The sequence below is a fragment of the Lissotriton helveticus genome, chromosome 5_1 (genome assembly GCF_964261635.1).
Source record: "Lissotriton helveticus chromosome 5_1, aLisHel1.1, whole genome shotgun sequence".
NCBI classification, from domain to species: Eukaryota; Metazoa; Chordata; class Amphibia; order Caudata; family Salamandridae; genus Lissotriton; species Lissotriton helveticus.
The window spans coordinates 9,174,598-9,188,160 of record NC_136065.1 but is presented as its reverse complement, the minus strand read 5'-3'; the positions used below and the strand labels follow the sequence as shown (position 1 = coordinate 9,188,160).

Here is a 13,563-nt window from a genome sequence, read left to right as displayed (position 1 = left end):
CTCTCGATTGAGCTCCAATCGTATCTTTGTCTTTTAGGGAAGAGTGTTGTCCGTTCTCAGTTACTTCGGTTTCTGAGTCAGAACTTGTGTACGAAGTGTCGAAAAACCTCACCTTTTTACGTTGGAAATTTTGTCTTTGATTTTGTGGTCCTGGTCTACGAGACTGGGGGTATTCACGTGGTCGCTCATAATAATCTTTCTGCAGATAGGGATAAACGTGTTCCGGATTATATTTTTCTATATCTTTCTTCAGTTTATTACTCTTTTTGTTTATCAGATAATCCCTATAGCCATTCACATCATTTTGGATGTCTTCTAGTTTTTTCCGAGCTTCTTCCAGACCAGTGCATTCTTCTAGTTTTTTCTCTAGGTCTTTTAGTTCCTCTCTTTCTATAATCAAGATGTCGGTTGCCGTTTCTATTATTAACAGCATCCAGTCTCTGCTACATCTGTTTGCTATAAGGGTCCAATTCTTGATGAATTTTTGATTATTTATGAAGATACCGGGCTCGTTAGCCACCTGGAGGCCTTTGGGGATAGTCCCGTGTCTGCAGTAGTCTATTAGGAAATCTGAATGTAATTCTGTTCTTATTATTCTCTTTTTGTTGTTCCACAGAATGCGCCATTCTTCCTCATCGCTGTTACTAGTATTGATAGTTGTTACATTTTTGATAGTGCTATTTATGATCTTGTTAAATTGATCCTCACTATAGCTGAGTGTTTTTAGGCCTTCCATAGTGGCCTGGGGAGCTAGATTTGCTCTGAGGTATGTTAAGAACCACCTCCCCGGTTGACAAACCGTATAAAGACAAAAAAATTAAAAGGGAGGTCTCCTCACAATCCGTTAGGGGACGAGGAGAAAAACAAATGTAACAAATGACAAGAAGTCCCTAGTTGGCCTATAGATCAGGCAGAGAGGGAGATTCCTCAGTTAGAATGACAAGGGGTGAAGGGGAGGGAGGGGGAAGCTAATTAGCCTACAGATGCCATAACCACATGAAAAATAAATCACAAATATTGAGGGAAAATTATAAAAACACAATTCAAACCACAAAGTGTATGTACTTGTACAAATTTTTTAATTCACGATATACAAAAGTTAATATACAATACCAGTTTAAAAAAACATAAAAATGTACTTGTAAATGTACATGGGTACAAAAGAATAATTTAAAAACACAAGAACACAAGTTGTCGACGCAGCGTTTCGGTTTCTATGATTTTGACCTTCATCAGGACAGGGTTTCTAGAAGAAGAAACATCTTATTTAGAAAAGGATCTATTACATTTTGATCATCAGTTTGTTCACACATTATTAACATTAAGAGACCCATATTATCTGGCATGATTGCTTGACAAGTACAGTGTCACATTTTTCCTTTAACATAGGTGGGCACATTTCCGCCTCTTTTATTAAACATGTGGTATGGTCTTGGGGGGAAAAAAAGGGGGGGGGAAAACCTTGGAAGGCTAGGGTTTATAGAATATTACACAAACCCAGTGATTGAGGTAGGGGTAACGCATGACTAATAAAGTGTTGTCGCCAGTTTTTTAATAATTACTGGAGCAAGTGGCGGTTTACAAATTTACTGCCGTTACAAAAAACCCATAATGATGCAGTTGTACCAGTACCTTTGGAAAGAGAAGACAGGATCCTCTCTATTAGGTTCTGTATACGTGTTGTTGCATCCAAACTTTTGGAGGCACGTTCCCTTGAGTGATGTGGTAGTTCTAAAAAAAATATTTGTATTTATCATCTCAGGTCATCATAGGGTTTACTGCTACGGTATTAAGACAACCTGAAGAATTACCTTTACAGTTAGTCTTATTGGTGTATCCTTTAGTCCTATTCACCAATGAGATGGTTCAAGTGCGAACTCTGTAGTGGCTATCTTCATCAATTAGATAGTCTCTGTCGGAGCCCTGTGTTGTGGCAGAGAACGGATAGATACACTGTATGATCTCTCTACTAATATCTCGAGAATTTCTAATAGGAACAGTATGTTCGATTACCTTAGATGAATTCGGTATTCCTGGTATACGTGTCGATATAAAACGTTACTCAGGTTGATCAGATGGATCTCTTTAGAGGTTACTCTCGTCAATTAGTAATGCTCTGTCGGAGTCCAAAGGCGTCCACTATATTGGGAGAAGCCATATATACACTATTTCATAATCCTGGTTTGGAATAATTTAACATGTCTATAGTACTGAACTTTTATTGTGATTACCTTATGTCTTTATGGAATGAAGTGGGAGAGTGCAGGTAGCCACCGATAATTCATTAATCACTGGTCATTTCTGGAGAGAGGGTGATGGACACCAATTTAATGATTTGAACACTGTTTATATTCGCTTACAGGTAAGATCAAAGTTGTTCAACACTTACCCAAATATGTATCATTTTGAATGTATTTTTAAAAAAAATATATAGTGGTCCAGGAACTGGTGTCGCGTCGCAGGAAGTAACTTGCTGCGGGGAAATGATATATCTCTGCGCTGGGTAAGTAATATCACCAGGCTGGAGAAAGACGTGCATAATATTAGTATATGCTGTTTTTTTAAAAATGTTTACAGTATACTAATTAACTCAGTGGTACTAAAAACTCTTATTCAACATGTTGAACCACCCTATTTATTAGTACAGTTCCTCGCTGTACTAATAAATAGGGTGGTGATATTACTTACCCAGCGCAGAGATATATCATTTCCCCGCAGCAAGTTACTTCCTGCGACGCGACACCAGTTCCTGGACCACTATATATTTTTTTAAAAAATACATTCAAAATGATACATATTTGGGTAAGTGTTGAACAACTTTGATCTTACCTGTAAGCGAATATAAACAGTGTTCAAATCATTAAATTGGTGTCCATCACCCTCTCTCCAGAAATGACCAGTGATTAATGAATTATCGGTGGCTACCTGCACTCTCCCACTTCATTCCATAAAGACATAAGGTAATCACAATAAAAGTTCAGTACTATAGACATGTTAAATTATTCCAAACCAGGATTATGAAATAGTGTATATATGGCTTCTCCCAATATAGTGGACGCCTTTGGACTCCGACAGAGCATTACTAATTGACGAGAGTAACCTCTAAAGAGATCCATCTGATCAACCTGAGTAACGTTTTATATCGACACGTATACCAGGAATACCGAATTCATCTAAGGTAATCGAACATACTGTTCCTATTAGAAATTCTCGAGATATTAGTAGAGAGATCATACAGTGTATCTATCCGTTCTCTGCCACAACACAGGGCTCCGACAGAGACTATCTAATTGATGAAGATAGCCACTACAGAGTTCGCACTTGAACCATCTCATTGGTGAATAGGACTAAAGGATACACCAATAAGACTAACTGTAAAGGTAATTCTTCAGGTTGTCTTAATACCGTAGCAGTAAACCCTATGATGACCTGAGATGATAAATACAAATATTTTTTTTAGAACTACCACATCACTCAAGGGAACGTGCCTCCAAAAGTTTGGATGCAACAACACGTATACAGAACCTAATAGAGAGGATCCTGTCTTCTCTTTCCAAAGGTACTGGTACAACTGCATCATTATGGGTTTTTTGTAACGGCAGTAAATTTGTAAACCGCCACTTGCTCCAGTAATTATTAAAAAACTGGCGACAACACTTTATTAGTCATGTGTTACCCCTACCTCAATCACTGGGTTTGTGTAATATTCTATAAACCCTAGCCTTCCAAGGTTTCCCCCCCCCCTTTTTTTCCCCCAAGACCATACCACATGTTTAATAAAAGAGGCGGAAATGTGCCCACCTATGTTAAAGGAAAAATGTGACACTGTACTTGTCAAGCAATCATGCCAGATAATATGGGTCTCTTAATGTTAATAATGTGTGAACAAACTGATGATCAAAATGTAATAGATCCTTTTCTAAATAAGATGTTTCTTCTTCTAGAAACCCTGTCCTGATGAAGGTCAAAATCATAGAAACCGAAACGCTGCGTCGACAACTTGTGTTCTTGTGTTTTTAAATTATTCTTTTGTACCCATGTACATTTACAAGTACATTTTTATGTTTTTTTAAACTGGTATTGTATATTAACTTTTGTATATCGTGAATTAAAAAATTTGCACAAGTACATACACTTTGTGGTTTGAATTGTGTTTTTATAATTTTCCCTCAATATTTGTGATTTATTTTTCATGTGGTTATGGCATCTGTAGGCTAATTAGCTTCCCCCTCCCTCCCCTTCACCCCTTGTCATTCTAACTGAGGAATCTCCCTCTCTGCCTGATCTATAGGCCAACTAGGGACTTCTTGTCATTTGTTACATTTGTTTTTCTCCTCGTCCCCTAACGGATTGTGAGGAGACCTCCCTTTTCATTTTTTTGTCTTTATACGGTTTGTCAACCGGGGAGGTGGTTCTTAACATACCTCAGAGCAAATCTAGCTCCCCAGGCCACTATGGAAGGCCTAAAAACACTCAGCTATAGTGAGGATCAATTTAACAAGATCATAAATAGCACTATCAAAAATGTAACAACTATCAATACTAGTAACAGCGATGAGGAAGAATGGCGCATTCTGTGGAACAACAAAAAGAGAATAATAAGAACAGAATTACATTCAGATTTCCTAATAGACTACTGCAGACACGGGACTATCCCCAAAGGCCTCCAGGTGGCTAACGAGCCCGGTATCTTCATAAATAATCAAAAATTCATCAAGAATTGGACCCTTATAGCAAACAGATGTAGCAGAGACTGGATGCTGTTAATAATAGAAACGGCAACCGACATCTTGATTATAGAAAGAGAGGAACTAAAAGACCTAGAGAAAAAACTAGAAGAATGCACTGGTCTGGAAGAAGCTCGGAAAAAACTAGAAGACATCCAAAATGATGTGAATGGCTATAGGGATTATCTGATAAACAAAAAGAGTAATAAACTGAAGAAAGATATAGAAAAATATAATCCGGAACACGTTTATCCCTATCTGCAGAAAGATTATTATGAGCGACCACGTGAATACCCCCAGTCTCGTAGACCAGGACCACAAAATCAAAGACAAAATTTCCAACGTAAAAAGGTGAGGTTTTTCGACACTTCGTACACAAGTTCTGACTCAGAAACCGAAGTAACTGAGAACGGACAACACTCTTCCCTAAAAGACAAAGATACGATTGGAGCTCAATCGAGAGATACCCTCTCTTTTTTAGAGCAGCGACAAAACTTTTCCCACAACCGAGGGAGAGCGAGAGGCAAGAACAACTACACCCCTCGACCTCAATACAATCACCGATATCAGACAAGGAGCCAGAAAACCTGGGAAACGTAAAAAAAGCACCTGTAATTAATCTATCAGAGACTAACCTAACAGAGATAGAAGTAAAACTTTTAGAAAAGGGCTTAGGCTTTGCTATTGCATCCCCCGTAGATAGGTTCAACTTGGAGAGAGACCTTCAGGCTTTCTTTAGGAAAGTCAGATTGCTAACTTTTTTTGAAGATAAAGAAAAAACACCCTCTTCCAATAAATCCGGGCTAAAACCCAAATCTTCATGGACCCCAAACATAGGCCAAATAAACAAGAATATAGAAGCCTTCGAGATAGTAGTTGAGAAGGGTATTTCTGATCTCCTAGATCAAAAGAATTGGACTAACTTAAATTTTAAAAAAGAAGAAAAACAGGCGCTACAAAAACTGCAGAATTGCCAAACACTGACGATTAAACCCGCAGACAAAGGCGGTAGCATTGTGATTATGTCCACGCAACAATACACTGAAAAAATGCGTGTGTTATTAGATAATCAGGATCACTATAAACAGGTCAAAAGAGAAGACTGGTTACAATTAAAAACCACAGTCAAAAGAACACTAGACCTAGCATTAGAAGATGAGGTGATTTGTAACGAAGAATATAAATACCTCTTCAACGAAAATCCGGTGATTCCGGCTCTCTACGGGCTACCGAAAGTACATAAAGACATCTTGAACCCACCAATGAGACCCATTGTGTCCAGCATCGGTTCCCTTACAGAGCCTTTAAGTCAATACGCAGACATTTTTCTCCAACCCTATGTCATTAACCAAAAAGCCTATGTTAAAGACACAGGAGACATTATTCAGAAACTTGAGGGAATTCCTTTTAACAGTGACACCCAATTTTTGGTAACCCTCGACATAGAGGCTTTGTATACAAATATACCCCAAGATAGCACCATTGAAATGATAGAAAGCCTTTTTGTAAGTCAAGAGAGGGACCTTAATGCTCAAGAAACCTTTATAGTCGACTGTGTGACATTAGTCTTGAAAAACAATATTTTTATGTTCCAAAACGATTTTTTTAAACAAACCAAAGGGACCAGCATGGGAGCCACATGTGCGCCGAGCCTGGCATGTCTATACGTGGCTAGATTCGAAGATAACCACATTTTTAATACTATGGCACCATTCTATGAGAACATATCCAATTGGTCTAGGTATATAGACGATGTCTTCTTCATATGGACAGGCCCAGTAGAAACATTGGAAGAATTCATCATATGGCTAAATTTAGGTGATAATAATTTGAAATTCACTTCTAATTATGACACAAAGCAGTGTGAATTTTTAGACATTTTGATCAAGAATGACGAGAATAAACTATCAGTTGAGTTGTTTACTAAAAAAACCGATCGCAACACCATGCTGCATTATGATAGCTTCCACCCACCGTGCCAGAAAGACAATATACCTTTCGGCCAATTTCTCAGGCTGAGACGAAACTGCACCAAGATGCTAGATTTCGATAAACATGCCAAAACCCTCACCGAGAAATTTATCAATCGTGGCTATCCAAAACGTATGATCAGACACGCTTATAAAAGAGCAAAATATTATAATAGGGACAACCTCCTGCAGAATAAACAAAAGAAAACCGAAGCAAACAAACCTCTCATTTTTGTGACCAATTACAGTTCCGTTAGTAACAAAATAAAGAATATCATTAACCGAAATTGGCACTTAGTGACCAATAAGAACAAAGAAAAATTACCCAAACCCATGTTTGCGTTCAGACGCAATAAAACGATAAGAAATAGTTTAGTTCATACTTACAGGGAAATAAAACCTGATCTACAACAAAGCATGAACAATGCTCCCTTGCCAACAGGTACTTTTCCATGTGGTAACTGTGGCAACTGTAAGTCAATAATTAAGGGTGACTGTATAGATGTAAATAAAAACACTCACAAAATTCAATCAATGATGAACTGTAGGTCAAAAAATTTAATATACCTGATTAAATGCCCCTGTAATTTGCCATATATAGGCGAAACATCTAGAGAGGTCCGACTAAGACTGAATGAACACAGATCTGCCATAAGAACTAAAAAGAAAGGAGCACCTCTCACTGAACACTGGCAGGAGGCCAAGCACACACTGGAAGACCTATCCTGGTGCGTGTTGGAACAAATACACATGAGTGCCAGAGGAGGCGACACTGAAACAAAACGAAGGAAAAGAGAGCAATTTTTCATGTCAAAATTTAAAACAGTGAAGAAGGGATTGAATAACAAAGAAGATTGGGAGCGTATTTTAATCTAATATGGCCCCCTAATATGTATAGGTACCCTCGTGTACCTTCACAGTTTGGAATAGTCTATATATTTATAGAACCCGACAATATATGCACTGAAGGCGTAGCGATGACGATAAAAATGTATATTAGCGTCATAAACCTAATATAAATTACTCTTGTGCACCTTGATAGATATGAACAGTTTACATTTTGATAGAAACTAACAAGTTATGCATTTAAGATGTAGTGATAACGACATAGATGTACGAAAACCCTATAGACCTAATAAAAATTGGTGTTGCCAGGAGAACGCGAAGTGCTAACAATGTATTCTCACTTAGGCTAACCAAGCGGCAAATGCCATCTGTTCTATATCAACACAGGGCTTCAATTTGTGATAAAACCAGAATGTTGTACATTAGTTCTAGCAGTGCGGCAAGATTAGTCGTCTTCAAAAGTGTGGGAGATTAGGTCAGATTAAAGAAAACTAAAAATATTTTGGAAACAATCCTTTGAAATATTTCTCACATCTTCATGTAACGCTCTCATAAATGTAGACAGGCTCAGCTCATTGAAATTGTATTCGCTTCATTAAAAACGAGGGCTTGCAATTTCAATGACCTGGGTAGTCACTGTTATTTTTATAATACACATCAACATTTGTGGGCCAACCCCCGACTTTAACATGTCGAAGCGAGGAGCCTCTATTTGAGATAATAATAACAAACTACTCATGTAGTTCCATTTGAACTACCGGAGCGGTCCGTCGCGCAGCAGAAAGCGCGCGGTAACTCAACATTACACACGACCCAAGGCATTCTTGCCCGACAGGAAGTGATGTAATATGACAGAGAGGAAAACTACACGAGTAGTTCTTTCATCTGAACTACTCCAGTAGTCCAATGCATGATAAAAAACGCGCGTGAATTAATTATCCTTAATGAACACCGGCTGATTTAAGTGCCGATCTGTTGTATAAAAAGAGGGCTACCGCCGTCCTCCTGCATTCGTGGACGGAGAGACGCGAGGTAGCAGGGAGGCCGAAGCGCATCCTCAAGGTAAGTTTTATCCGAGGGTAGGGTTAAACCAGGACATACACACGAAGCGGTAATGAACTGTTTTAAACCACAGTTCTCTTAAAAATATAAATTTACGAAAATGAGGTAATGTGGGGCTGTTAACCTTAAGGAATAGTAATACAAAGCGCAGCGCTGAGCAGTAAGCTCCCACCACAGGCAATGTGGGGCTGTTAACCTTAAGCAATAGCATAACGAAGCACGGTGCTGAGCAATAGGCTCCTGCTATAGGCCAGACATAAAGTAAATAAAATGTCTGTCCCAACTAACTTATCTCCATCAAATAATGCATAAACACTGGCATACCCCCGTTATAAGGAACATGCGAGGAACTGTACTAATAAATAGGGTGGTTCAACATGTTGAATAAGAGTTTTTAGTACCACTGAGTTAATTAGTATACTGTAAACATTTTTAAAAAAACAGCATATACTAATATTATGCACGTCTTTCTCCAGCCTGGTGATATTACTTACCCAGCGCAGAGATATATCATTTCCCCGCAGCAAGTTACTTCCTGCGACGCGACACCAGTTCCTGGACCACTATATATTTTTTTTTAAAATACATTCAAAATGATACATATTTGGGTAAGTGTTGAACAACTTTGATCTTACCTGTAAGCGAATATAAACAGTGTTCAAATCATTAAATTGGTGTCCATCACCCTCTCTCCAGAAATGACCAGTGATTAATGAATTATCGGTGGCTACCTGCACTCTCCCACTTCATTCCATAAAGACATAAGGTAATCACAATAAAAGTTCAGTACTATAGACATGTTAAATTATTCCAAACCAGGATTATGAAATAGTGTATATATGGCTTCTCCCAATATAGTGGACGCCTTTGGACTCCGACAGAGCATTACTAATTGACGAGAGTAACCTCTAAAGAGATCCATCTGATCAACCTGAGTAACGTTTTATATCGACACGTATACCAGGAATACCGAATTCATCTAAGGTAATCGAACATACTGTTCCTATTAGAAATTCTCGAGATATTAGTAGAGAGATCATACAGTGTATCTATCCGTTCTCTGCCACAACACAGGGCTCCGACAGAGACTATCTAATTGATGAAGATAGCCACTACAGAGTTCGCACTTGAACCATCTCATTGGTGAATAGGACTAAAGGATACACCAATAAGACTAACTGTAAAGGTAATTCTTCAGGTTGTCTTAATACCGTAGCAGTAAACCCTATGATGACCTGAGATGATAAATACAAATATTTTTTTTAGAACTACCACATCACTCAAGGGAACGTGCCTCCAAAAGTTTGGATGCAACAACACGTATACAGAACCTAATAGAGAGGATCCTGTCTTCTCTTTCCAAAGGTACTGGTACAACTGCATCATTATGGGTTTTTTGTAACGGCAGTAAATTTGTAAACCGCCACTTGCTCCAGTAATTATTAAAAAACTGGCGACAACACTTTATTAGTCATGTGTTACCCCTACCTCAATCACTGGGTTTGTGTAATATTCTATAAACCCTAGCCTTCCAAGGTTTTCCCCCCCCCTTTTTTTCCCCCCAAGACCATACCACATGTTTAATAAAAGAGGCGGAAATGTGCCCACCTATGTTAAAGGAAAAATGTGACACTGTACTTGTCAAGCAATCATGCCAGATAATATGGGTCTCTTAATGTTAATAATGTGTGAACAAACTGATGATCAAAATGTAATAGATCCTTTTCTAAATAAGATGTTTCTTCTTCTAGAAACCCTGTCCTGATGAAGGTCAAAATCATAGAAACCGAAACGCTGCGTCGACAACTTGTGTTCTTGTGTTTTTAAATTATTCTTTTGTACCCATGTACATTTACAAGTACATTTTTATGTTTTTTTAAACTGGTATTGTATATTAACTTTTGTATATCGTGAATTAAAAAATTTGTACAAGTACATACACTTTGTGGTTTGAATTGTGTTTTTATAATTTTCCCTCAATATTTGTGATTTATTTTTCATGTGGTTATGGCATCTGTAGGCTAATTAGCTTCCCCCTCCCTCCCCTTCACCCCTTGTCATTCTAACTGAGGAATCTCCCTCTCTGCCTGATCTATAGGCCAACTAGGGACTTCTTGTCATTTGTTACATTTGTTTTTCTCCTCGTCCCCTAACGGATTGTGAGGAGACCTCCCTTTTCATTTTTTTGTTTTTTTTTCATTTTTTTGTCATTAAAGTAGAAATGGAAGCCAATGATTTTCAGTCAGTGTATTCATGTTTGTCCTGCTCTGTTACTTATAATCTGTTCTCTGGCTGAGGCTGGGGCTCTCATCATAGACATATCTGATCTTTGGTTTTCCATTACAGATCCAAGCCCTGGGCTGAGGCTCCATCAGCATCTTCAGCGAGGAGAGAGCATCCTTTGACAGAGACGAGGAATCCATCTCTGGTCGTCCATTATCCTCCGCCCCTGAATGATGCAGAGAGCAGGCGCGCTGCTCCTTCTTGAGCCGGAGTACTTGCCTCTGTCACTTCAACTGGAAATTCAACTTTATTGTTATAATTGTGCCTTTGATCCTAAAGTGGTGGTGGGGGAAGATCCCAATTTAAATTCTGAGATTGTACGAACAGAGGAAAATATTACTTGTATATTTTGATTTATTTTGCCTGGGAGTAATACACCTTTAAATAACATATAATTCTTGCTTTTAGTTTGAAGTGTAGGCATTTAGGGCCTAATGTAGGTAATTGGGAAAAACTGATTCCTAAGTATCGAATTTTACTGATTCGGTATTTAGAAATCGATATTTCATATGTAGCTAATAATTCGGTAAAAAATACCGAATGGTTAATATTCTTTATTACCGATTCGGTAATAAGGAATACCTACCCATTAATTCCTATGGGCCTTGAGGCCCATAGGAATGAATGTGAAGCCACTCGGTATTACCGAATTGGTATTACCAACACCCTGTTGCACCCCTGAAATGTGCATGTGTGCACATGTGGCACACATGCATGCCCTAAGGGCATGGATGTGTGCCACATGGCACATTTAAAAAAGCAAAAAAGTGCTTTTTGAAAAGAAATCGCTACTTACCACCAACTTGGAGTTGGTGGTAAATAGTGATTCCTTAAGGCTGAGGTGCTCTGTTTTAAGTGCTACCTACGTTGCATTTAAGGAATCGGTATTACCGATTCCTTAAATGCAAGGCCACTTAGGAATCGGTATTAATGAATCGGTATTTACCGATTCCTTAATGCTGAATCCTTCCCTGCATCACGAATACCTAAATACCGGTCGGTAACGGTGAAATTTACCGAATTTCACCCTTACCAACCGGTATTTGGGCCACCTACATATAGCCCTTATTTCTTAAATTTTCAGACACACATAACTTTTGTGACTTAACAAGCAGCAATATGTTATGGTTTTGACTTTTCATTTCTAAGCCAAGTTCATGTATCGCTTTCAAGAAGCATTAGCTCGCCCTTTATATCTCACAATGCCCTTCACTCGTGTGTGCATCAGATTCCTGTACCTTGCAGAGGTCTTTGAATACTGAGACAGTAGTTGTTTACAGAGAGGTGAACTGTGAGTGGTGACACCCTTGTTGTAAGGCTTCTCTCCCAGTCTTACCAGCTATTTCAATACAGTTGTGATCAACAAACCAGATGTAGACAGTGTGTCGGGGGTCAAAGAACACTGTCATTTGGGCTCCAGAACGACCTTGTGAAAGCTGTAAAATTTGTCAAAATATAAAACAAAGTCCCTGGAGAATGGAGTGTGCCTCGGGTGTTGGCTTATCTGATGAGTGAAAGACTGACAGGGCCTAGTTCACAAAGGCAAACATACACTTTTGTGTGAGTTTACTATTTTGTTGCTATTCACAAACTTTGAGTAAATAGTAAGTTTACAACTGCGGAGATTACACAGTCCTGGCGGAGAACTCTGCACATACAAGATGAATAGCAATAAACAGTGTAAGTTTACAGCACCCCAAGAAGCATCTGCGTATAATTACACCCAATCAAACGCATTGAAATATGCAAGTTATTTAAACACCAAGAACTGATTTCCGAACAGGTTTCTTTCAGCAATACATCCAATTCTTTTTAATTTCTTCAGTAACATTTGATGAAACAATGTCCATAGTACAGATATTTCACAAGATCTTCACGAAAAAGAGGTTACTTGACTTTATACACAGTTCATTGACTACAGCCAACGCGTTTCGTCCCATCCGGGACATCATCAGGGCTTCAAATCTATGTAGATGCAAACAAATAATACTCCCAAAATACGGTAAATTCTCTTGTTGACTTCTAAAAGTCCACACAATTCAGCAATATCTAATAATATCAGAAAGTGCCTAGTAGTCCATCAGAAACTCCCAAATCCATCGAAAAGCTTTATTACCATCAAATATTTTCATTCTAGTCGGGAAAGACTAGTCCTTATCTACATTGTTGAGGAAGGCCACACGCGTTTAAAAGTTCAAATATTTCAATATCTTGCTGCCTGTCTCAATTTCTGTATATTTTGACCAACCAATCCGTTTTCCTATAATATATTATGCCACCCAAAAATATATGTCCAAAGTAGCTCATGACAGTAACCTTCCCGGTGTTCTTGTCTCCATCGAACAACCATTCGTCGACGCCGGCCGGTCCGATAAATCCCAAAATATACAGAAATTGAGACAGGCAGCAAGATATTGAAATATTTGAACTTTTAAACGTGTGTGGCCTTCCTAAACAATGTAGATAAGGACTAGTCTTTCCCGACTGGAATGAAAATATTTGATGGTAATAAAGCTTGTCGATGGATTTGGGAGTTTCTGATGGACTACTAGGCACTTTCTGATATTATTAGATATTGCTGAATTGTGTGGACTTTTAGAAGTCAACAAGAGAATTTACCGTATTTTGGGAGTATTATTTGTTTGCATCTACATAGATTTGAAGCCCTGATGATG

At 38.4% G+C, this 13,563-nt stretch overlaps 1 protein-coding gene across 1 annotated transcript in view; it reads left to right on the top strand.

The window, feature by feature from the left end:
• LOC144754057 (saoe class I histocompatibility antigen, A alpha chain-like) overlaps positions 1–11,073 on the top strand; it is a 1,371,606-nt gene extending 1,360,533 nt beyond the window's left edge. Inside the window, exon 7 of the mRNA XM_078641570.1 lies at positions 10,971–11,073. Coding sequence (XP_078497696.1) covers positions 10,971–11,062 — 92 coding nt within the window. The 3' untranslated portion in view covers positions 11,063–11,073. The remainder of the gene's footprint in view (positions 1–10,970) is intronic.
• Positions 11,074–13,563: the final 2,490 nt, after the last annotated feature.